This window comes from Aethalodelphis obliquidens, unplaced genomic scaffold (genome assembly GCF_003676395.1).
Source record: "Aethalodelphis obliquidens isolate GAN/ISIS:26980383/991018 unplaced genomic scaffold, ASM367639v1 scaffold37, whole genome shotgun sequence".
Classification (NCBI taxonomy): Eukaryota; Metazoa; Chordata; class Mammalia; order Artiodactyla; family Delphinidae; genus Aethalodelphis; species Aethalodelphis obliquidens.
The window spans coordinates 11,433,679-11,460,451 of NW_020837981.1; the positions used below are offsets into that span (position 1 = coordinate 11,433,679).

The 26,773-nt window shown below is 37.0% G+C and overlaps 1 protein-coding gene across 10 annotated transcripts in view; it reads left to right on the forward strand.

The window, feature by feature from the left end:
* Positions 1–1,036: 1,036 nt before the first annotated feature.
* PPP3CB (protein phosphatase 3 catalytic subunit beta) overlaps positions 1,037–26,773 on the forward strand; it is a 48,722-nt gene continuing 22,985 nt past the window's right edge. For 8 of the 10 annotated variants that reach the window (XM_027129887.1, XM_027129892.1, XM_027129888.1 and 5 more), the window contains exons 1-9: positions 1,037–1,934; positions 15,730–15,930; positions 16,630–16,754; positions 20,258–20,369; positions 22,174–22,319; positions 22,584–22,723; positions 22,827–22,904; positions 23,010–23,104; positions 26,060–26,185. In XM_027129887.1, coding sequence (XP_026985688.1) covers positions 1,850–1,934; positions 15,730–15,930; positions 16,630–16,754; positions 20,258–20,369; positions 22,174–22,319; positions 22,584–22,723; positions 22,827–22,904; positions 23,010–23,104; positions 26,060–26,185 — 1,108 coding nt within the window. In that variant the 5' untranslated portion in view covers positions 1,037–1,849. Of the gene's footprint in view, positions 1,935–2,028; positions 2,852–15,729; positions 15,931–16,629; positions 16,755–20,257; positions 20,370–22,173; positions 22,320–22,583; positions 22,724–22,826; positions 22,905–23,009; positions 23,105–26,059; positions 26,186–26,773 lie in introns of those variants that run through there. The other 2 variants (XM_027129889.1, XM_027129894.1) reach the window with 2 other exon arrangements.

The window sequence follows — 26,773 nt, forward strand, 5'->3', positions numbered from 1 at the left end:
GCCAAGAGGCACTCAACACATTACACACTTTCTCCTTCCCTCCTTAGGGAGATTTTCTGGGGATTCAAACTCCTCTTACAAACTCACTCCTGATCTAGGTACTCTTGGTGCCCTCCCTCTACAAGTTTGTGATGCGCCTCGTATCCTTTCCTTGCTCTCTTCCCATGGCTGCCCCTCCCCTTCCCCTGTGGAATTATTGCACTTCCATGCCAGAAAGATCCATTTTCACCCCTGCCTCACTCCCAAATTCACCTCCCTCTAAAAAATATTTTGTGAGTTCCCTTTGCAAAGAATACCCATTGGGCATTTCTCTTCCGTTTTACCCCAGCTCTCACGATCACTGAGATTGACGAAATGAAGAGGTAGAGAGGTGCTCTTTGAGACCTTTGAACAACTGCTTATCTAATTATCTCCATCTATTTTGAACACATTCTGAGCACATGTAGTATTGAGCAGGAGGATGCGCAGGCATTTCTCACCCTATGCTACTTGAATCCTATGCCATCAAGATATATAGATCTTAGTGGATATGCTGGTCTCTGTTCATGATCCAGTACCTTTCCTGGTGTCATACACACTTCTAATAATTATTGATTGAACAGTCAGTTCTTTTTTTTTTAAATTAATTTATTTTTGGCTGCACTGGGTCTTTGCTGCGCATGGGCTTACTCTAGTTGTGGCGAGCGGGGGCTACTCTTCGTTGTGGTGCACGGGCTTCTCATTGCGGTGGCTTCTCTTGTTGCGGAGCACAGGCTCTAGGTGTGTGGGCTTCAGTAGTTGTGGCTCTCGGGCTCAGTAGTTGCGGCATGCAGGCTCTAGAGCACAGGCTCAGTAGTTGTGGTGCACAGGCTTAATTGCTCCACAGCACGTGGGATCTTCCCAGACCAGGGCTCGAACCCGTGTCCCCTGCATTAGCAGGCAGATAGATTCTTAACCATTGTGCCAGCAGGGAAGTCCCGAACAGTCAGTTCTTGTCCCACTACTCCGTTCCCCATGAATGTCCGTCTCTATAAAGTTTCCATAGAAAACCTGGGCCCACATTTCTGTATATGCAGAGAAATATCCTGTGAGGTATTTCTTATGAGGAACTAATTTCCAGTTCCCTACTTACTCCTCTGCCTTCGGAATCTCTGTTTTCTGAATGAATCAAGAGGGAGGCTGTGTCCTTTTCAGGTGAATTCTGTACTCTTTGAACGTCTCGTGGTGTCATCCCTTTCTTTCCTCTTACGTGTTTTGATTCTTAACCCTTGGAGCCTAGTCTGCTCTACCTGCATTGTTACTCTGTGCCTCCAGACTCTTGACAGTTCCAGGCTCTAAACACAAGGGTCAGTCAGATTCTCTCTCAGACTCCATTCTGAACTGTTGCTTTGCTCTAGAATCTAGAATGCTTCCTCTATTTCTCCTTTCAGTTACCAACCAAAGTACCCGGATTCGGTAGTCAAATTGTTATATATTTTTTCTCTATTAGTAGGAGATTCTTAGGTTTGATCGTCACCCCATCTTACTGGGAGCTCCATAAAAGCTGGTGTCGTTTTCCCTAGCACTCATTCACCGCAGCAACTAGATGCAGACAGCCATCTCTTCTCACTCTTTTGTTTCTGCCTGCCCAGAATTTTCACCTGATCCCTTGGCTCGTCCCGTTTCTCTCCTAGCCTCAGTAATTTTGCCCAAGTCCCTAGAGCCTGCTCCGCCCCCGCCCCCGCACGCGCGGTGCATGCCGGTCTTAGCCCCTCTGTAGGGAAAGAGGGTCCGCCATGTTCCCCGGCGGCGCCGCCGCTTGGCTCTGGTAGCCGCCGCCCCCGCCCCCAACCCCGCCCGGCCCAGCGCCTAGCCGAGCCCCGGGCCCAGCATGGCCGCCCCGGAGCCGGCCCGGGCTGCACCGCCCCCACCCCCGCCCCCGCCGCCCCCTCCCGGGGCTGACCGAGTCGTCAAAGGTGAGAGGTGGACGAAGCCCTGAGGGCCTGGCCTGAGGAGGTAGCTGTGTGAGGGCGGGCGGGAGACCGTCCCCTCCGGAGCGGGCCCGGAAGGGCGGGCGAATGACTGGCTGCCTCCCTTGGGGAGTGGCCCCTGGGCGGGCCCCTGCTGGGCTGGGCTGAGTCGGTGGCGGCGGCTCCGCGGTCTCTCGCTTGCCTTCTGGCCGTGGCGGGGGTTTCGCCCTGGGGGGGCCTCCTAGCCGAAGGGGTGAGGCTACTAGTCGCAGAGCACCTTTCTTTTCCTGCCCGGTCTGTCAAAAGCGGCCCAAAGGCCGCGATTAGCTTCCTGCACCGCGACAGCTGCACGCCTGGCTTGCCTGGGCGGACCGAGGGGCTCGGAGACCTTCAGCCACGCGGCGCCGGGCGATGAGCAGTCAGAAATCACCTCGGCTTTGGCCCACGTCTGCTCCCCAATGACAGCCGTCTGCCCTATTCGCGCCTAGTTAGCGCCAGCCGCAGGGGTTCGGCCCTCAGGTGTCACCCCGCGCGGAAATTGGGGGAACTGTATGGGATCGGACAAGGGTGAAGGGACGAGCCAGAATTTGGGGGCCCCGGCTTTAAGTGCAGAATAGATGGAAAAAAGACAGCATAAAAGAGAAAAAAGCTTCAGGGATAGGAAGAAGCATTTACGTAGAAAACCGTCAACACTTTTTGGTCAGAGGCCAAGAGGGGTTAGCCCTCCTTTGCAGGCAGACACCCACACACTCCCCCTAGAAGAAAAAATTAAATATTTCTCAGCTGGTGCAGAATTTATGGTTGTTTAACGACCACAGGTCAGCAGATTAATTTAAAATAGAGAAATTGAGGGCTAATTGAGAGTTGCTTAAGATTTCCACGCTTTCTGGGAGAGCCCATCAACTTGAAGCACTGCTGCGGAGGTGAAAAACATAATTTGAAATGATTTTTCTTTATCCTGTAGCTTGGTCAGTAAATTGAAATCATTTTAGAATAAAGGTTTCGTTATTGTATCACATTTATTTTTGAAAGATAGATACTTTTATTTGTTTTATTTATTTATTTAATTCAGCTTCTTAAGTATACTGGCACAATGTAAACACTGTTAGCCCAGTTTTGGAAATCTGACTAGACATGTTTCCATTAAAATATTTAAAAACAAGAAAAACTTTTTCCTTTGTGTTTTTTTAATTTTAATTTGTCAATTCGAGTCTCCTTTAATAATAATAACACTAATTTGTATCTAGGCTATGTAGATAATTTAAAAAACTTAATAGTATATCTTTTCAGGCCAGTTATTGGAATGAACTTAAAAAAGAGTTTATGGAATCCTTGTCCTGAGAAATCTTTTAAAAAAGAGAAAGAAAAATGATTGGTAGTTCAGGCATTCATCCTATTGTGAAATCCTGAAGTTCTGTGGGGGTGGGAATAGGAGACATGGGCTGCCTGTTAATTTGCTGACAGTATACTTGTGCTGTCTGTTAATTTCCCTGGGTACTTTTCACCCTACTATTAGATGGGACAACCAGTCACATTGCTGAACAGTGAGTTTATGCTCTCCTTATGCTTGTGAATCTTCTTGTTTCTTGTCAAATATGTGGTAATATTTCCCTTGTACTGCTTTAATACAGTAAAAATAAGATTCCAGACATAAGGCATATTCCTTAGGGGTGAGTTTTGAATGCAAGACACAGTCATGTTTGCAGTTTATTGGTATGAAATAAAAGTCACTTGATTTAGGTAAATAGGAGTTTGTTGGTAAGAAAATTATAGTTTAGTAGAGCTCATGGATATAAGATCTCATGTGCTTTGTAGTATATTCTTCAAGACAATTTTCTTCATGGAATTTGTTAGCTAGTTGGAATGACTGATATGGATCACATGCTTTAGATATAGTGTGCAACAGACTGGTTTGTGCTGCTCATGGAGTCTCTTGGCTTCCTTGGAAGTTACTGGGAAACTTACCTTTCGTATACAAATCTCCTTTTAGATTTCATCTTCAAGCTTTTCTTGTCTTTCTCAGTCAATAATTGTACTCTCATGTTGCATTTGATGACAAAGAACACCAGTTTCCTGAAGATATATGACCACAGTGCTAGTTCAACTTAGGTTTAACTTGTTAAAAATCCAGATTTCTTTTAAGTCCAGTATGTGCTAGTTTTGCATCAGTACCATTTCATAGTAGTGTTATGGAGACCATCGTTGACGTTGAATACAAGTAGTCTTTTTACTCCCTGAAACTTTTCCTTGTTGTCTCTAAATTTTATACTCTTACACTTCTAGTCAGGAGGCCTATATTTTATGGTCACATAGGTTTTGAAGGGGAAGTAGGTCTTTCTGTATTTAATATCAAATGCCTGAAATTCACATCATGTGAAGTTTGAGATCTTGGGATACTATAGGTGATTCATGTATAAATTATTCACTGAAATTATTAGTGGTAATTCCATATCACTGATTATGGGTGATTAGGTTTCCTGGTTAGTTAAAGAAGTTCAGTTCTAAGCCTGCTCCAGCTGCTGGCTCTGGTCAAATTCTGTTGGAAAGTTGGTGTAGCCCAAGTGGTTTAGGTGAGATAGTATGCCCTCTTGACAATTTTCTGTTAAGCATTTTTCTATCTTTAGCTAAGATAGGAAGTTGAAAATAAGAAAATAGAAACAAACTAGGAAAAACAGCTGATTGTATTGGCGTGAATGCCTTATTGACACATCAGCAAAATTGGTGTGTGTAATTTAAGCATAAAACCCTGAATTTATGTATATTGCTCTCCCTCCTCGCCCGGAAATTTGCTTGGCCTGAATTGTTCAGATACTTCCTTTTCTTTCCAGATACTTTTAAAATGTACTTTTTGCCGTATAGATCAGGTCCCAGATTTGTAAAACTAGATTATCCCTTGAGATTATTAAATCTATTACTCCTGACACAAAAATTCACCTTTATCACTTAGAATGCATTGTCTATATTGTGTATATGTTCATTTTAGCACCCACAATGTGACTCTCTTTTGCATTCAACATGTTTTCTTTATTTCATAGGTTATATTATCCTTATCTCTTAAATTATCAGACTTTCAGATTGAACCAAAATGCTAAAGAGTGTGTGTTGTAGGTTTTTTAGCTATTATATATCTGATGGGCAGCCTTATGATTCATTTAGGTTCTGTTGCCAGCTGCCCTGCTTATAAATCTGAGGCTAACATGTTTTCCAGTACCTTAGCTTTATTAGGATTGCTTATTTTCATTACAGATTTTTAGATGACCCACAAAGGTCTCGGGGTCACATAGCTACTTCAATGTTTTTTACTAGTTCTATTTCATTATATTTTAAAGCAACTTGCATTTTAATTTTTGTTTACAAAAGCTATTTTGTGGACTTACCTATCTAAAAAATATAACTCTTGAAAATGATTTTTCTTTTTCTTTCCACCTTTGTTAAACTGTTCAGCATACTAAAATAAATCTTCAGTACCATGTGTCCTATAGAAAGCAAAGGAACAGAGAATATTGTGTGTGTGTGTGTGTGTGTGTGTGTGTGTGTATGAGAGAGAGAGAGAGAGAGGGAGAGAGAGAGAAAGGGAGAGAGAGAGAGAGAGAGAGAGAGAGAGAGAGAGAAAGAAGGAAAGAGAACACTGGCAACAGGTCATCTTAGAAGGAAAATGCCAAGGAGGAAAGCTGTTCAGTAGTGAGGCAAAAGTTTTAGGTTCGGAGCTATTGAATGAATTGGTAAGAGTTATAAGGAAAAGTTTGGTGAAAGAATTTTGATTTATTAGATGAGGTGTGTTTTAGTGCCAATCATATGACTTCATTTCATTATAAAAATGTTTATTTATACACAGAGATGAAATAAGCTAAAGCTAATTGGCATCCTTGTATGGTATGTAAAATTTATTTTGGAAATTCAGAGTAATCAAATAGCAAATATTTATTTAATGCCTGCTGTATAGCTAAAAACTGTAGGGAAACAACAGAAGTGTGAAAGATAAACTACAGTCTTGGTCCTTGGGGAAATAAGTACTCATAAAAAGTTAATCATTTATGTCATAAGGCTGGGTGTGATTAATAATTGCCAGATAAGTGGCAGACCCAGCAAGCTGAGTTCAAAGAAGGTAGTGATGATTCTGGACTGGAGTGGTCTAGCAAGGGTTTGTATAGGAGGAAAGAGGTCTTGAAGAATGGGTAAGATTCAAATAAGCAAAAGATTGGGACCATTTATTTGTGCAACATTTATCGAGTATGTGCTTTGTACCAGACATAATACTAGGCATTAGGGATACAGAATTGAAATAAGTAAGATAGATTCTCTTGGAGGCAGTCTGGTGGGGGAGACATTGTTGCAAATAAATAATATAATGAATTAGATACAAAGTGCTGTTGGAGCTGTAAAAAAGGAATTAACTGTCTTAACTGGAGGGAAACTTTACTGAAAGGATTATGTTTTGAGCGGAGCCTTAAAGGATGAGTAGAATTTCTTCAGATATAAGGTAGGGCTGGGATAGAGAAAATATTTTCTGGTAGAGAAAACAGCAGCAGAAAGGCATGGAGTTTGAAAAAAGCATGAAATATGTGACAGTATTGTGTGAAGTTCTTGGCAAGCAGGAGATGAAGTTGGAAAGGATTTTTTGTACACCAAGTTGAGGATCTGAAACTTAAGCTAAGCAGTATAGCCTCTGGATAATTAAGAATACTGGATGATTAAGCCTCTGGAGTCAGACTGCCTGGGTTTGAACCTAGTTCTACTTTAACCTTTTCACTGAGGACAAGATACTTAATATCACCAACCCTCAATTTTCTCATCTGCAAAATAGAGTTAATAATATGGGATTTTTGAAGGATTAATAGAGACAATTCATGTAAAATTTGTACCGCAGTGCCTGGCCTGACACATGGTAAGTACTCAACTAATGATAGCCATTACCATTACTATTATTGAAGGTTTTAAAGTAAAGGAATGACCCAGTATTTTGGTTTTTGAAAGCTAACGTGATATTGTGTAGAATGAAATATTATAATGGGAGAGGCTTAAATCAGGATGTCAGAAGATTAATGGAGTAGTCCAAGTGCAGAATGACCACAGTATGAATTAAGAGAAGGAGAAAAACCAGATATGACACAAATTCTGAGTAATATTAGAAAGTAGATATATTGGATCAGTGACTGGGTGTGGGAATGAAACAGGTGGAAGAGCAAACCTTTTTGAGAAAACAGTAATCAGACTAATTTTGCTTTAGTGATTGTTTGAGCATTGGTAGTGGAAAGCAGAAGAGATTGGAGTGACATGGAAGATACTGGGAATGGTTAAGAAAGACTTTGAAAATAAGTTTCAGGCTGTTGTTCCCTTTATTCTTTAGTCCTTAAGAAACCACCCCAAATTTTGGGGTAGATTTATCTACCTATGCTTTGTACAAAAAAGGGGAGGGAAAGTAGAGATTTTAGTTAGAGTTTTCTCGTACACAAAGTAATAAGAACTTGAACTAACATTGCAGCAATGGAGGTGTTAAAAAAAAAAAAGAGAATTGGAAGAATCAGTAGGACTTGGAGTCCAGAAAGAGAACAATGACACCAAAATTTTAAGTCAGAGTAACAGAGCATGATGATACCATAACAAAAATAAGCCAGGAAGGGGAACCAGTTTTTGAGGGAAGGTTATTGTGTTCAGAGAACCACCACACATTAAAAGGAATCCAAGGGATACCTGGAAATTTTGAAGACAGTGTTGTAGGATCTGCTGAAATCTTTCTTTAGAGCATGCTTCTACCTGTGGCATCTGAAGGGGTTATACGGTTCTTGGTGAAGAGGAGAGTTTTGATGACTCTTTTAGTCAGAAGAGCATTGTCATTGTGTTGGTATAAGACAGGTAGTACTGGAGTAGCATTCTGAAGAACTCAGCTTCAATCATGGCTCTACCCCTTACTAGTTGAAACACCTTGAGAGAGCCATTAACTTATCTGAACGTGTTATCCTATTTGTGCAATTGAGATAAAACTTGCCCTACTGAACTCACAGGATGTCTCTGAGAATCATAGCGTTATGTATGTGAAAGCAGTTTGTAAACTGTAAATAAAGCACTATAAATATATTGTCATTGCTACATAAATTAGTGTAAGATAAGTAATTTAGAAACTGTACCTAATGTATCATTAATTCAGTAGACATTAGTATACATGTTCAAATCACTAGGTATGTAGAGATGAAAGACAGCTCCCTCGCCTTCAAGGAGCTCATAAACTTGAGGGGGAGACAAGATACTTACAGTACAATTGATAAGTGCCATGATGTAGGTGTGCATCAAATGCTTTGCTATGGGACCACAAGGAGGGGGCACCATTAACCTAGCCTGGGAACAGGAAACGTTTTCAAGAATTGGAACACTGAAATGAGGTTTAAGGACAAGGAGAAGTTAGGCAAAAGGTGGGACTAGTGTACCCCCAAATAATAGGGCGTGCAAAGTACAGAGATTTTTTTTTTAAGTGATGTAACTTTAAAAATGAAGATTAAATATCTGAAGTATAGGATGTGTCCGGAATGTGAGTTAGTGGCAAAAGATGAGGGTTGGAAATGTAGGGAAGGGTCAGATTACAAGGGATCTCATATGGTATGTTAAGAGACACAATTTGGATTTTATATGATGAAGCCAGTCTTGAAACAGGAAGATGTTGAGATTTGAATTTTAAAAAGTATTCTGAGTTATTGTGAAGCATGGGCAAAATTGAAAAGATTTTAGTAATTTTAGAAAAAAAAAAAAGTCCTTATTCAGTGTCCCAGGACCAAAGAGACAAAACCAGATCAGAGAATTATTTAGGACCTATTGACCATGTTAGGGCGAGGAAGAAAAAGACTTCTAGGATAATTTCCAGATGAGTAGCTATATTGGTGATAGTTTAGAGGACATTAAGTTTTGGACATATTAAGTTTAAGATACTTATGGAACATCCAAATGAAGATATTTGATAGTTTAATAAGGATTTGGAGTTTAGTTAGGGGCAGGGTCTGGACTGAATAATATATTTGGGAGTCCACAAAATATAGATTTTAGTTGAAGCCATAGTTATGAATGAGAGGAGTGTGATATGAGGGCCAAGGACAGAATCCTAGGTCACACTGTCCTAGGACCAGAAAAAGGACTAGAAGTTCATGAAATAGGCTGATCAGGTATGACCAGAGAATTAAGAGAAAAACCAGGTGAGTGAGTTCAAGAACCCAAGAGAGGAGAGAGATATAAGGTGAAGGAATAGAGCAGAAGCCAGATAAATGTGGATTGAGGAAAGTAGACAAAAAAGTGATAAAATGAAGCTATACCCTGTAGATTACTCTTTCAAGAAGCTTAGTTGTAAAATAAGGGATATATATGGTAAAAACAGGGATGAGAAGTAAGGGAGAATTACTTGTTGGGGTTGTTTTTAAGATAATAGAGACTTTAGTACAGTCTCCCCTCGGTATCTGTGGGTATTTGGTTCCAGGATACCCCTCCCCATTCCAAAATCTGTGGATGCTCAAGTCTTTTATGTAAAATGTTTTAGTATTTGCATATAACCTACCTATATCCTCACATTTACTTTAAATCATCTCTAAATTACTTTTAATACCTAATACAATGTAAATGCCATGTGAATAGTTGCCAGAGAGGCAAATGCAAGTTTTGCTTTTTGGAACTTTCTGGAACTTTCTTTTTTAAATATTTTCTATCCGTGGTTGGTTGAATCTGCACAGGAAAGCCTGTGGTTGTGGAGGGCTGGCTGTATGTTTATCTGCTCAAAGGGAAGAACCAATGGAGAGTCAGAGGCAGAAGAAACAGAATAGGGGCATGGGTGGGTGGGAAGGGTGAACTGAAGTGAAGAGGTTGGGATAGTGGGATTCAGAGCACAGTAGAATGTTTAGTATTGGATGGATGGAATACCTCTTCCTTGATAGGAAGAAATGTAAAGTGGATACTGGCATAGATGTGGATGGAGAGGGACAGAAAAGTGACATTTGGTCTGAAGGTCTCAATTTTCCCTGAAAAAGATTCAAGTTGACTACTGAGTAAGAGAGAAATTAAGTGTAGGGTTCAAGGAAGAGGTGATCATTTGAAATCTCCACTGAGGACAATGGGAGAGAGCACAGACTAGAACGTTGAATAGATTGATGGCAAGTGCTAGTGACCAGCTAAGTTGGAGACCATGAATTTGTAGTAGCACTGAGCTGTTTTGATGATTTTTTTTTTTTGCGGTACGCGGGCCTCTCACTGTTGTGGCCTCTCCTGTTGTGGAGCACAGGCTCCGGATGCACAGGCTCAGTGGCCATGGCTCATGGGCCCAGCCTCTCCATGGCATGTGGGATCTTCCTGGACCGGGGCACGAACCCGTGTCCCCTGCATCAGCAGGCGGACTCTCAACCACTGCGCCACTAGGGAAGCCCTGTTTTGATGATTTTATACTTAGCATCCAAGTTTAGAAACTTAACTCATCCAAGAATCGGAGTTTTGTAAGTAGGGTAAAAGGACTTTAAACAATTCAGGATGTTGTTTAAAAAGTGGGTGGGTGATGGAATAGCTTCAGAATTGCAGCAAGCAAAGGTATCCAGAAGGGGGTTGATTAGGAGAGGCTGTCCACGTTCTTGATATAATTGGAGAACAGATGAAGAAAAGGGAGTGAATCTGAAAGGATTAGAGATTTTGATCATGGAGTAAGAGGTTAGAATTCAGGATTTCAGAGCTGGAGCAGAAATTATGGCTAAGGCTAGGGGAGTTGAAGTAGAATGGAGCTCCAACCTCTAAGTTCTTGGGTTTACATAGGTCATCCACATGGACATTGATGATGGTGGTGCTTAGAGTGGAGAAAGCTTTCGAACCAGGAAACTGAGTTTCATGTGAGAGATGACCAGAAATTTAGTAGATGGCTGGAACAAGAATAAACTAGCCAGAAGTCATGAACCTCAAACGAGGAAGCATTTTCTTCTTCATGGGAGTGATGATGTTGGAAGTGGTAGTGGGGAGCTGAAAGAAGACTGTAGCCTTTTCTGCTCAAATAGTGGAGTGTGGAAAAATGAGCATCGTCAACTTTGGAAAAAGTGTTTCAGAAGTGTTGTCCTTCAGGAGGACTAAGATTTAATTAAGCTAGAGAGATGAAGACAGCATTCTGTGAAGAGCTAAAATGTGTGTGTGTGCGTGCCCACGGATGTGCACACAGGAAAGAAGGGTGAATTTTTAAAAAATTTTTTATAATGGGAATTCTGCAGGCCTCAATGAAGAGGATTGGGAGGGAGGAGAACAGCCTGAGGATGGTATGGTGTGAACAAAAGAAACACAGAGAAAAAAATCAGGAGGAACTTTATTTTGGACAGTTGCCAGTAATGGCAATGGTGAGCAGCACAGACATCTGAATGATACTTTGGAGTAGTTTTTAGGTGGCACAGGCTGCACCCCAGTTGGTGTTGGAGGCCTCACGGGGCTAATAGTCTGCAGCCTTTGCTTAGAGTTGGGCAACAGGATTAGTTAAGTCCCAGGATTTCTTACCATTAGTAGAAAAAATAAGATCTCTGCTCTTCCCCCATCCTTGATCAGTCTGTGTCCCTGGTTTATTTTTTCAACTTCCTACATTAAATTTTTTGAGGCCTTGTCTATCAGCCACCATATATTAAATCTGAATTAAAATAGCTTGTGAAGGTTATTGATTACTATACAGATATGACCTTCATGCCAAAATTTGTGTTAAAGGAAATTTTTCAACAGAACAGTTTGGTTAAAGTGAATATTACCAAATCAAGTTTTCTAGTGTTGGAAACTTGGTGATTTTATGATTTTATAGCTCTTTAGGTTGTTCAAGCTAATCCTCCATTTTACCCATTTCAGTTATTGACCATTCACATTATATTTACATACATTTTATGTACTGGTTTTTCCCTATCTCAAACATAGAAGAGTTGGAAAAATACTCTGAAAATAAGGAGAAAAAAATATATAGGATGAAAACCCTAGAAAAACAGGAATAGTTGGCTGAAGATGAATTAGAAATGTAAAAAACCATTTAGGGCTTCCCTGGTGGCGCAGTGGTTGAGAGTCCGCCTGCTGATGCAGGGAACACGGGTTCATGCCCCGGTCCGGGAAGATCCCACATGCCGCGGAGCGGCTGGACCTGTGAGCCATGGCCACTGAGCCTGCATGTCCAGAGCCTGTGCTCTGCAACGGGAGAGGCCACAACAGTGAGAGGCCCGCGTACCGCAAAAAAAACCCCAAAAAAACCCAATCATTTAAAACCTGAACTTAAATGGAAATGCTTTAAAGTACCTTAGGAGTTGATGGTAGTAGTTGAGAATATTAATTTTTGATGAAAAAAATTTAACCCTCTATTGACCAACAGGGTCAGTAATTAATTTCCTATTAGGCCAAATTCTATTTGGTTAGTTTTCTTTTGCTTAGTTAGATCACCTGCTATGGCTCCTTTCTCCAGCTGCCAAAGAGCACAATGCCTTTGCCTCTTATTTTCTTATTTACTGACATATTAAAACATTCTTTTGAAACTCTCTATTCTCCACTATCAGTGTTGTGTTGTTAGAACAACAGTTTTTCGTCTACTTTTACCTATGGTGGCATTTCTTCACCCCTCAACCTGTACCCATTCCTTAAAAAGTATACCAACTGGTGCTGAAATTTAAAAGTATGCCTTGAATTGAAAAAGAAGTAGAAAACATAGGTCTGGAGGCAGTTTATACTTTTTTTCCCCAGATGAATAAAGACATTCTGACTCTTGGTTAAAGAGGAGCAATAATAGCTCAGTGTGACTTGCAGTGGGGCATTCACAATGTGCATGAAAACATGCAGTACCACAGGCGACTGGCTGAGTGGGGCAGAGACAGATTGTCTCCCAGATCGGTTTTTAGGAAGTTCTGTATTTTGAACAGAATTCACCTGTTAGTTGACTTATGTTGTTGATTATTAGGAAGTATGCATAATCTAGAATGCAACATTTTAAACAGTATCTTTTTTCCTAAGTAGAGGAAAAATTCTCTTGGCCTGATGAGAAAAATATGACCCCATCTTGATCTCAGAAATTTGTATTTAAGAGATATTTAAACTTTTCATTTTCATGATGTCCCAGAAGTAACTTTTATTTAGTAATTGTTAAATTTTGTAGGTTTTTTTTTTTTTTTTTTTGCGGTACGCGGGCCTCTCCCGTTGCGGAGCGCAGGCTCCGGACGCGCAGGCTCCGGACGCGCAGGCTCAGCAGCCATGGCTCACGGGCCTAGCTGCTCCACGGCACGTGGGATCTTCCCGGACCGGGGCATGAACCCGTGTCCCCTGCATGGGCAGGCGGACTCTCAACCTAAATTTTGTAGTTTTTAAACAATTGGTTTACTGTTAGGGGCAAATTTGGTTATAGCATATAGTATGATGGTTTGTTTAATCTTTGGTTGGAGAAGAACGTACGTTAAGAAAGGTTTTTATTTTTTTGGAATCTGACATACTATATTTGGGGGAACAAAATGTATTTTAATGTCTTATTCTAGATGCAGTAAAAAGTAATGGGAATAGATGTGTTCTAAAGAAGGGGGGGAAATGCAAGTTCAAGTTTTGTTTTACTAAGTATCAAAAAAGATGAAAGCAACAGGGATTGATGATTTCAAAGTCTTTTAGAAATGGTTGATATCCCTCTGCCTTAGTTCTTATCTCACTTATAAGAACTGAGTTCTTCCTAACTTTTTTTCCTCCTATGAGAATGTGGTTATTTACTCTTCTTAGGTAATTGATGTAATTCTAACCCAGCCCCCTGCTTTTAGTTTTTTTTAAGTTGTACTGTGAAGAAACAGTTTGTCCTATACTTTTCCAGTCTTCTGCATAATAATTGATGATCCCAGTGATGGCCCTGAAACATCAAGAAAATAGTATGTACTGTATGCCCAAATATAAAGTGACTTTTTTCTTTAAAAATTTTATTTCAGAAAAGAGAGATCTGCCTTACATTTGAATCTATAGGTAGACTAAATTCTTACTATAAATTTCTCTCTTGCTTTCTTTTTTTTAAAATATATATATATATATATATATATTTATTTATTTATTTATTTGGCCGAGTTGGGTCTTTGTTGCTGGGCGCCGGCTTTCTCTAGTTGCAGCGAGTGGGGGCTACTCTTTTGTTACGGTGCGTGGGCTTCTTGTTGCGGAGCACGGGCTCTAGGCGTGCGGGCTTCAGTAGCTGTTGCTCACAGGCTCTAGAGCGCAGGCTCAGTAATTGTGGCTCACAGGCTTAGCTGCTCTGGGGCATGTGGGATCTTCCTGGACCAGGGCTCGAACCCGTGTCCCCTTCATTGGCAGGGAGATTCTTAACCACTGCGCCACTAGGGAAGCCCTCTTGCTTTCTTTGTTTTGAAAAGCAAAGTACTGTTTGGTAAAGGGCCTAAAACTACTTCAATCCAAGCTGATTTTGAATGCATATAGAGGTCATTTGTTGGATTCAGTAAAGAAGGAATAAAATATTTTAACAGATATGTAGTAACTTTTCCTAGGTATATGACCTCAAAATTGTGGTAGATACCATTGAAAATGGACCTTCACGTTTTCCATTCCATTTAACAAATATCAGTTTAAATTCAGTATTTTAAATCTCATTTCATTTGAACAGGAGCAAAGTATTTTCAATTATAGTGAAGACAAAAATCATTGTACTATTTTTTGTTGAAAATTCCCAGTATATGAAGAAGATAATAATGTTTAAAGACAATAATGTTTAAAGAGAATGGTAATACAGTCATGAGAAATGAATCACAGGCGTGAGAGAAAAATATTGATTTTAACATTATAAGTAAGAATAAGTAACTGGATTATTCAATGACAATGGATTTAGAGCTTTATGTTGAAATCAGTTTGTCTTTTGTTTTTTCATCTGGCGTTTCTTAATGATTAAATTCTTACGAATAGAAAAAAGCAAATATCAATTTAAAACAATACAGTTGGTAATTACTTGTGGAAATCGTAAATATATGCTACAGGAGTAAAAAGGCCAACTCTTTCAGTAGTTAGACAAATGGAAATTGTGGCTTAGGATAAATTTGCAGTGATAGCATTGAATATGTATTTAAAAAGTGCTGTATCTCAAACAACTTAAATGGGAGTGAGGATGATTTGCTTTTGAAAAGTATGTTAGATGACTCAAAAAATGAATCCAGTGATAAGGAATACACTGATGTCAAAAATTTGTGTAAAGATTTTGAATGAAAGTATTTTATGAAACATGAAGGTAAGAGAAAAAGCAGTATTTCAAAATTATCGTGATTTATTAATGTTATTTCAAATCTATATGTGCATCTGAATTAATTTAAATTCCATCAATAAGCATTTGGCTGTTTTAATCTATATCCCTAGAAGTTTCTATTCAAGTTGGCTAGCAGGCATTGTTTTATATATTTTTAATAGGAAGTTGGTAGATCACCTTATATTTGGGATTTCTTTCTATTCATGCCTATGTGGTATTAAGTTATATTTATTGTACTTCATTTAAGATGAAGAATGTATGTTTTGAGAATTCTACCAAAAAATGTTTTTGCTTAAAGAAAAAAGCTTTAGTTATCCTGAAAGAACTTTTAATTTTGTGAGACAGTTTATTTCTCTAATAATTCTTCTGTTATTATATATAGATTATTAATAAGGCAGTATAGTTTGATTACTCTTTTTTTAAAAAAAGCTTTTAAAAAAATTAATACCCCATCCAGTAAATGAAGAAGCAAAACTTCAGCTTTTCAGTTTTTACTCTTATTTACCTAGATCCATTGATTAGTTTTTATGTTAATATATTAATAGTGATTTATTTTTTATTAATTAAAAAAAATTGCAGCTGTCCCTTTCCCCCCAACGCATCGCTTGACATCTGAAGAAGTTTTTGATATGGATGGGATACCCAGGGTTGATGTTTTGAAGAACCACTTAGTAAAAGAAGGTCGGGTAGATGAAGAAATTGCACTTAGAATTATCAATGAGGGTGCTGCCATTCTTCGGAGAGAGAAAACCATGATAGAAGTAGAGGCTCCAATTACAGGTACACTTATTTATGTTTTGGATATTATTTTTTTTACTGCACCATTATTTACTTACCTAAATATAAAGCTGTTTCTTCTTCATTCATATTGTATACTAAATTAATATTACATGGACATTATCTTGAATTTCCAGATTATTTTCTTTTTAAAGTTTTTGCCTGTTTTCAATGAATAAACATGATCCTAAATAATCTGAGTGCAGAAGTTAGTCTAGTATGCTTTTGTGAAGGTTTCATTAGTTGTGTTGGCCATCACTGAATTTGATTCAACAAATACTTATTTACTTTGTTTTCAGTCATTAGGGGCAAATACCTCAATGCTGTATCAGATACCAAAAGTGATCATTTACAGGTCAACAGAAAGTATGGAGTTAGAATGGAGATTTTACTGCCACCATTATAATTTTGTCATCCTAAGACATGCATGCTTGGCTTCCTAAAGAGGAGCTTTATAAAGTTAGATGAAAATTTTGTCACTGACTACAAATTTCATTACTTTTGTTCTATCTCGTTCTAGATCTTGAGCACATGAACACTTGTATACACATCATCCCTATCATGACTCCTCATAGATTACTTCCTTCTTAGACCTTTCTTGATATAATTTTACACTATCTCTTATGTAAAATAAATTAGAATTTAAGTAAAATTTGTTATTTCAGAGTTTTTTTTTCATATCTAATAATCTTCTTGTTTCAGTGTGTGGTGACATCCATGGCCAATTTTTTGATCTGATGAAACTTTTTGAAGTAGGAGGATCACCTGCTAATACACGATACCTTTTTCTTGGTGATTATGTGGACAGAGGTTATTTTAGTATAGAGGTAATAATCATATACTGTCATTTGATTTGCTTTTAAGTGTTATCATAGATGATTTCCATTAATTCCTAATAAAATAAGTTCCTTAAATTACCTGTATTGGGTTCTTTTTAATACCTCTGCATATTCTAAAGTTTTTAGTAAAGCTACTATTTATTCCTCTTCTGTCTTTCAAACTATTCTTTTAATTTTCTTTGTGCCACTCTTAATGTAATTATAATTGCCATTTTTCCCAGTGGAAATTGTAAGCAAACTAAGGGGTCTTTATTGCCCTGTTATCTAGTGGCCCTAAGGAGCTAATGCTGTTTATCTCTCTTGCCGTTAAAGGCATTCACCCATGCAAAAAAAGATTAATTGTATTTTTTCCGATTAAATAAAATATATTACAGTGCGTTTATTGCTCAAACTCTAGTACTTCTATCCCTCCTTCCATAGCAATTAAAACCCATATATATCATATAGAATCTTTATGCATTCTGAAAGTATTTGTTTTAAAAAACTTGAGACATTAAAGTGACCTGTTGATTATCACTTAGCAGTAGATGGTTCTTTTTGCTCCTTTTACTTTTCTAATTATATAAATTAAAATAAGATATAAATATAGAACAATTTGTATTTTCTAATATATGCATCTCTTTCTTTCCTTTTTTGAAATGAAAATGGAACCCTATTATAAGGTTCTGTAACTTCCTTTTTTCATAAATCCCTATGCTGTGATGTCATTCCAGGTAAATAATTATAAATTTATAGCATCATTTTTAATAGCTGCATTGTATTCCATTGACTAAACAAGTCACAGTCAATTTAATCAACTTATTATTAGGCATATAAGGTGTTCCCAGTTTTTTGCCATTATAGGTGATGCTTCTGTGAGCCATATTAGTTATACATCTTTATATACTTTATATATATATATTTATACATCTTTATATACTTGCCCAATTTCTACAGGACAGATTCTTACAGGTAAAATTGTTGGGTAGAAGCTCTACAAATAGATAGGTGTGTTAGCATTAATGTGTTTCAAGCATATTCTAAGCACTTAATACACATTGATTAATCTTTACAACAAAGTTATGAGGTAAGTACTATTATTTTATCCATTTTATAGAGGAGTCTGAGGCTTGGAGAGGTTAAATAACTTGCCCATGGTCATATTGTTAGTAAATGGTGGAGCTAGGCAGTTTGACTCTAAGCCTGTGCTCTTAACCATCTCCCCCACTAGATACTGAAGCTTTACCTGGTGAATTTCCATGCCGATTACTGTTGTTTAATTCTCCTCCAGTGTTTTCAACCTCCTTTCTGAGGTATGCTAGGATCCTTAGTGGGGAAGAGAGCTCAGGGCTCTGTCCACCCAAATTCCCTCGGGAATTTTATTATCCTTAGTTGTTCCTCTTTCCATTCATAGTTTCATCATCAGCCTCCTCAAACTTCCCTGGAGCCTTCAAGAAAACTAGAAAATTGCCCTCCTTAATATAAAGATTGGGGGCTTTTTTTTTAAAATTCTATTCTGATTGGGGGCTTTGACAAAAACAATAAAATAAAAAATTTTAGGAAGATTACTTGGTACCTGAGCATGTTGGTATGTATGTCTTTGCATTAGAGGGTTTAGTAGCTGACTGTTAATATATTTTATTGTTATAAAAGGAAAATAATAAAGAATCAGAATAAGGAAAAAGGACAGGTGTTTAATAAGTATTTCCCCAGTTTAATTATTTTTTTCTTGTGAGTAAAATGAAGATGTGAATAGTTACACATTTCATATACCTTAACTTGTTTAAAATAAAGTTTGTGGGAATTCCCTGGTAGTCCAGTGGTTAGGACTCTGTGATTTCACTGCCAAGGGCCCGGGCTCTATCCCTGGTTAGGGAAATAAGATTCCGTAAGCAGCACGGCCAAAAAAATAAATAAATGAAGTTTGTTTTTTCTTTTTGTATATGATTATGTAAACCAAGCTTATTTACATATGAAATAGTCTTTCCTTTTTTTTTTTAACCAAATAAGTAAAATGTGAGTCTGTTTCTTTTTTTATTTTTTTAAATTTTATTTTTTTAACATCTTTATTGGAGTATATTACAACGGTGTGTTAGTTTCTGCTTTATAACAAAGTGAATCAGCTATACTTAGACATATAACCCCATATCTCCTCCCTCTTGCGTCTCCCTCCCACCCTCCCTATCTCACCCCTCTAGGTGGTCACAAAGCACTGAGCTCCTTGTGCTATGCGGCTGCTTCCCACTAGCTAGCTATTCTACATTTGGTAGTATATATAAGTCCATGCCACTCTCTCACTTCGTCCCAGCTTACCCTTCCCCCTCCCTGTGTTCTTAAGTCCATTCTCTATGTCTGCATCTTTATTCCTGTCTCTAGGTTCCTTTATTCCTGCCTCTAGGTTCTTCAGAAACATTTTTTTTTTTTTAGATTCCATATATATGGGTTAGCATACGGTATTTGTTTTTCTCTTTCTGACTTACTTCACTGTGTATGACAGACTCTGGGTCCATCCACCTCACTACAAATAACTCAATTTCGTTTCTTTTTATGGCTGAGTAATATTCCATTGTATATATGTGCCATATCTTCTTTATCCATTCATCTGTTGGTGGACACTTAGGTTGCTTCCATGTCCTTTCTATTGTAAACAGAGCTGCAGTGAACATTGTGGTGCATGACTCTTTTTGAATTATGGTTTTCTCAGGGTATATGCCCAGTAGTGGGATTGAGTCTGTTTCTTATGTTAGGTGTATTTAGGGAAAAATAGTTGCTGTACTGTTTTAATATTCTTTTTATTAAGAAATTGAATTATCTTTGAATCATTTCACATAATAAGCACCTACATTATATAAGGCAACATTCATAACCAACAATGTAAACATAAAGCATGGTTATTCTCTTCATTAGGCAGCATGGCATAATGTTTAAGATCAGAGGATCAGAATCCTATCTCCATTACTTAGAGGTTTTGTGATTTCGGACAAGTTACTTAAGCTCTTTGCTTCAGTTTCCTCATTTGTAAATAGAGATAATATTATATACTTCGTAGGGTTGTTTGAGGAATAAAGGAGGGGAATTAATTATATAGTGCTTGGCACATTATAAGTACTCAATAAATGTTAGCTGCTATTATTTTTGACATTGTTATTGTTTTATTTATTGGTATACCTAAGGAGGAGCCCAATCTGCTAATTGTTTTTACAGCAAACAATTTGTAAATCTAAAGTAATTAAATTATTTGACTCATTCATTCAACAGCTATTTATTGCTCTTCTACTATTTGCTAGGTGCTTTTCTAAGAGTGGAGAATCAGAAGTGAATAAGATGACAAAGTCCCTAATTTCATGGAGCTTATGTTTTAGTAAGGGACAAAGAGAAAAAGATAATAAAAAGATAATGAAGAGTGATAGAGATTGTAAGGGTAATAGGGTTAGAAGAAAAGAAGCAAAGATCGAACAGCTTAGTTAAACAAAAATATAAGATTAATTCACTGGAAACATTTTCTTTTGTAGTGTGTCTTATATTTATGGGTCCTGAAGATTCTATACCCAAGCACATTATTTCTTCTGAGAGGCAACCATGAATGCAGACACCTTACTGAATATTTTACCTTTAAGCAGGAATGTGAGTACTGCCATGAGAAATATTTTCACTTCCTCAGTATTCTTTTGGAGTGATGTCGGTAGTAAGAGTTTGACGATTTTTACAGTGCAACATGTAAGAACAGATTTTGTGTCCGAATGTGTCAAGCTTTGAGGAAGATTGTCTAGTGATCTCTAGTGTTTAATTTTATTCAGATGTTTTCATTTCAGTATTTCCTATTAAGTTTGATTTTTACATATGTACCTAGGAACAGTTTTGAGCTCTGTATGTAGTTTTAACGTTAGAATTATTTTTTCTAACAGGATGAATATAAACCAAAAGAAAAGAAATGTTGCGTTGGAGATTTCTCTCCATCAATATTGAGGCGTTCCCATGAAAATTCTTAGCAGATTAATCATCATTGCAGATTGTTTTACTTATTTTTTAATTATGCAGATTGTTTTAAACACACTATTAATGAATGGAAGGTCATAACCTACAAAGTTTACCCCATTTCTCTCTTAAATTATTATGGCTGTGGTAATCTAATAGCTATAAGCAACCATATGGTATGGAGCAGTGTTTGACCTTTTTTCACACCTCATAGCTGTGTACTTGTTAATATTCATGGCTGTATTAAGTCTTAGAGTTAAGATTTAAAATTAGAAATAACTTCAGAATTATTGAGGCTCAAAACATGATTCAATAAAGATCGATATAGTGATGGATAATGGCAGAGGTGGCAAGCTCATATAACTTCAAGGATCAGGTGGGTAACCTAAAGAATATAAGATGAGACCTGGGAAGTGCATGCTTGACCTAAAAGCAATCAAATTAAAATTTTTATTAAACCACAGTGTTGGAAAACAGATCTGTCAGCAGACTATCAGTTTATAACCTCTGCTTGCTGGATATAGATTTTCTCGTATTTGAATGTTACAATATTAAAAAGTGAAGTAGGAACTAAGTTCTTTTTTTCCCTTAGATAAGGAACAAGCGGTCCGCCAAAATCCCACCCAAAACATAAAATATCCAGGAATTTAAAAGTATAAAGGAGCAAGAGAATGTGTATGATATCTACTTAAAAGTAGATGAGAGTTTAGTTTGGTAGAGTCTTTCTTGTGTTATATTGGCTTCTTGCTTCACTGCCCATTTTAAGTGTTTATTGTAGGCTAAAGGAAAGACTCTGCTCCTGCAACATATGAATAAAATCTTTTTTTTAATTGGATGGACCTTGAGTTTTGTTGTGGTGATATAGTAGTCTTGCCTATAACAACAAAGTAGTCACTGACTTTTAGAATAAAATAAAGTATTAACACTGTTTTAACTTTTAGTTCTAATTTTGCCTTTCTTGGCCTATAAAGGTGAAGAGTTTAACTATTTTTAGAGATTTGACTTATTTATTTTTAGTAACATTTTATGACTATCTGCTGCATACACAAAATAAATTTAGAGAGAGCACATATTTTGTCTTCACAAGATCAATAACATTGCTTATCCTTCTTGATTCAATGGGGCAAGATGCTGGCCTTTTTAAAAAAAATTTTTTTACGCAGTAAAATTTACTCTTTGTGGTGTTTAGTTCTGAGTTTTGACAAATGAATAGAGCTGCCTACCACTACAGTCATGATACAGAAAAGTTTTATTGTCCCTTAAATTTCTCCTTGCTGCCTTTTTAAACTCACCCCTTTACCCAGTCGGAACCTCTGGCTGCCACTTGGCTGTTTCCCGTATCTTTAATTTTCTTACCTTGGTTTTAATAGTCGTGTGTATACACACACACATGTTTTCAAAATGATCAACAAGTTATGCAGTTTTCAATTATTGAATTTTTTTCTTTTTCTAGGTAAAATTAAATATTCAGAAAGAGTCTATGAAGCTTGTATGGAAGCTTTTGATAGCCTGCCTCTTGCTGCACTTTTAAACCAACAATTTCTTTGTGTTCATGGTGGACTTTCACCAGAAATACACACACTGGATGATATTAGGAGAGTGAGTATATATTTTAGTTCCAAGAGTTGATTCCTATTTATAGTATTTTGTTGGATAGAGACTAGAAGCTTCAAACCTCTCTTCACTGCCAAGATTAGGTAATGGTAAAAATTAATATACTGATATTTTATGGAAATATCTTCTAACCATTCAGAACAATGTAGTATGGACAATATTTAAAGTTGGTACCACTTTCCTATGTCCATTCCATTCTCACTTTTTGACAAGTTATTTCTGTTCTTTATTTCTTTTCTTCTTTCACAGTTAGATAGATTCAAAGAGCCACCTGCATTTGGACCAATGTGTGACTTGCTATGGTCTGATCCTTCTGAAGATTTTGGAAATGAAAAATCACAGGAACATTTTAGTCACAATACAGTTCGAGGATGTTCTTATTTTTATAAGTAAGGAAAAAAATCCAAGTTTAATCACATTGTAGTTGTTAAAATAGCATATGCTTCATATAGAAAGTCATTATTTTACTTAATTTACTCTTTTTCCCCACAGCTATCCAGCAGTGTGTGAATTTTTGCAAAACAATAATTTGTTATCGATTATTAGAGCTCATGAAGCTCAAGATGCAGGGTAAGAATTCTGTTTCCCTGACCCAAATTAACACCTTATATACAAATCAAACTTAGTAACCATGATTGATGCTTTACGATGCATATTAAGCTATTTGTTTTGCAGCTATAGAATGTACAGAAAAAGTCAAACTACAGGGTTCCCTTCATTAATAACAATTTTTTCGGCACCTAATTACTTAGATGTCTACAATAATAAAGGTAAGACGTTGTTGATAAAAAAATTGTTAAACAACTTAATATATAAATTGACTTTTTTTTGAAAATATAATAGAAAAGGGGTATTGTTTGAAACTGTAACTATCCAAATCTTATTATAAAAAAGTATAAGATATAAGGGAGGGGAGAGGGCAAGAAATAAAAATCCAAAATGTGAAACTTAAGTCATATGTAACCAGTCCACAACTTGTCATTCACAAAAGCTGCCTTGTGAAAGAATGTTCTGAGGTAACTACGTCAAGCAAAAATAAACATGATTTTCTCAAACTCCCCTTTCTTAAATCTTCCCCCTTATAGTCAAGAGAATGTTTTCTTGTTTGCATAAAGCTGCTGTTGCTGCTTTGACCATTTCATGTATTTGTACCGCATAGTTGTTTATCATGTCTCTTGTTTTATGTTCACTGATCTAGGTTTGCTTTCCCTTTCTTATTCCCTACTTTTATCTCTACTGCCCCATGATGATTTGTAGTTGAGGCTTTGATTAAGTCAATCTGACCTCCTTTCTGGGATACATTCTTCCCTTTCCTTTCTTTTTACTGATCTTTCTTCCTTTTTTCTTACGTCCTTTTTTTTTTTTTTCGGTACGTGGGCCTCTCACTTTTGTGGCCTCTCCCGTTGCGGAGCACAGGCTCCGGACGCGCAGGCTCAGCGGCTGTGGCTCACGGGCCCAGCCGCTCCGCGGCATGTGGGATACTCCCAGACCAGGGCACGAACCCATGTCCCCTGCATCGGCAGGCGGACTCTCAACCACTGCGCCACCAGGGAAGCCCTTTCTTACGTCTTTTTAATTTCCCTTCTTTCTGGTGGTTCCTGTTCCCCCTTCTTCCCTCCAAATTTGCTCTGTCTGTAATAACTGGGTTTACTTTAACTTTGAACACAGTTTATTGAGAGATAATACCAAAGGATCTTAATCTAGTTAAGTGTGTACTAGGGACACTGAAGATGAGCTTCAGTATGTTTACGTAGTTCACATTTTCAGAAGAGGAAATTAAGAAGCCAGCTTCTATTCTGTCTTGACATGTCTGGAATTCAGTTGACTATGCCATAGTTTCCAGGGTCACACTGGAGTGGTTGTACCAGGAGGAAAGAACAGAAGGTTAAAGACTTTTAAAAGTACGTTTAGAGAAATAATGAGGTCGTTGCTAAATATGGGTTGTGGTGTGAGTTCAAAAGAGGAGTGGAATAAGAGTTTTTGGAAGAGTATAGATCATAGTTAAAAGATTAAAACATTTGCCAGAGATCAGACAGTAGCAAGCTGTATAATAACTTGAATACAGAGTATGCTACAAGAACTCCATACTGTATTAATTACCAAAACAGCCATACCATTGACATTAACTGAGTTGGTAATCTTTAGAAGCTAGTATCATTGTAGCCTCCAAGGATTATGCCAGTGCTAAAATAGTCTTTTAAATTATATTTTGGTTTATAAATTTTGACGCTTCTATAAAGATACCTAATGAAGCATGGCTTCATTTTTGAAGAGGAACATATCTAAGTTTGGATGCCATCCTCAGAATTGATTTGTTACATTTAACTTTCTACCTGTAACCTCCCCTTGTCAGTGTGCTCTGTTGATTACTGACTTACTGGTTGTCCTTCGTCAGTTTAACTCAGGAGGTTAAGGGATCACTTTTCTTAGTACTCAGAAAAGAAACTCAAACCATTGAATCTGTCTTGTCAGAATCAAATGTCTCTTGGTAGTTCTGATTCTGTACATAGTGTTAATGACTTGAGTGCTTACATGGTATGGGATATGTTTGTAATGTTTCATTCCATCTGTAAGGCAATTTTCTAGATTCTTTCTCTCTTTTAAAGCCGAATGCTTTGTATCAGCCCTTAATTTCTGAGGCTAAATTTAAAATATGTTTATTTCCTGGGAATTTCATAAGGGAAACAAACATATTACTTTTGACTCTATATGAGCTAGAATCCCAAATCTTGGAATTTAACATCTACATTTCAGTGCTTTACATTAAAATGAAAAAAGAAAAGTAACCACATAATTATTATAGTATCTACAAAGCATTTTATACTTTTATGTACTTTCATGTGAAATACATTCTCTGACCTTAAACTTCTGAGGTAGGCAGGGTGAACATATTAGTCTTATTTTATAAATGAGAAACAGATTAGTTAATTTGCTAACTATTGCACAGCTAGTATATGCTGTAGCTTAGATTAGAATCTAGCCCATCTAGTCCAGTGTCCCATAAAATAATATAACTAGTGACTGAAATCTATGTCAGATTAATTTAAGGTATTGTTTATATCAACTTATGAGACATTAAAAAGATACCTGAAATTGAGAAGAGTATGTTACCTGTATAATATTTTCTCTTTCGGTATTTTAATGGAATTTTTTTCTATATGAAGTAAAATATTTTTTGTAGTAGTTTCATTTGATTTCTTATAATACATGAAATAAGTACATTCCTACATTCATAAATAAAATGTTCCAAATTTTTTTCTTTTCTGTTTTTTTTTTTTTTCTTGCTTTATTTCCATTTAGCTGTCCTTTTCAGGTTGCCTGCAACTAAAAACATCCTCTTAAATTCTTCCAACTTGTATGAAATTTTAAACCTAGAAAATTGCTCATTGTCATTCTGTGTTTCCTCTAAAAACTGAGTTTTCACAATTTTGGATTTAGTAAAAGTGCATGTTTATCATTGGATTATAAAGTAAAATAAACATTCGAGAAAGACTGGGAATTTCATTAATAATGACAAGTGAAGATCTGACTATGCTCTACATAAGAGTGTGTTAAAAGCAAAAGTGTGTTACTACTAAAAATTTCTACCTCCCGCTACTAGCCCTCATTCTACTCACCCCTTGATTCCTCACCCCCTTAAAAAGATATTTTTCTGCTTATATGTGTTTTTAGACTTTTAGAGCTAAAGGCAAATTGTTACATTGACATTCAGACTTATCTTGCAGCTGCTGTATTAAAGTATGAAAATAATGTGATGAATATTCGACAATTTAACTGTTCTCCACATCCTTACTGGTTGCCCAATTTTATGGATGTCTTCACATGGTCTTTACCATTTGTTGGAGAAAAAGGTATGATTTTTATTTAAAAAAATTGTTTTATTACTGTTATATTTGCTCCAGTGTACTATTGCAGGCATATACTACTTGCTAAAGGAAGCTGAAGGCTAATTTCACTGTGGCTACAGCTCTACTTGTGTCAGTGGGTGTGGATATGAGAGCCTCAAAGATATTTTAGTTAGCTGTTTACAGCCCCCATCTGAGGGTGTCTGGAGGACTGGGAGAAGACTTATAAATAGCCTGATGTTGTCTTCAGCTGTTGGGTTTTCTTTCTTTTTTTCTTTAGCTTAAATATTTTATGAAGGAATAGAGGAATAGCTTTGCTTTGGAATGGACACTTTTACATATTTTAACACCACTTTTGGGGATGTCATGGCAATTCATGGGAGAATTTAATTGCCCTCATTTGAGGCAATATTAGTCATTTTGTAGCAGTTCTGTACTCTCAAAAATGATAAAGAGAAATTCAGATTCTGACCTGATATTTCTTCTCTTATATAAAAAAATATGTATACAATTTTAGTGGTAATGCTTTTCTGATAATTTAGAGATTCCTATTACTATGTATTTAATAGGCTTTTTTAAAAAAATAAATGCTAT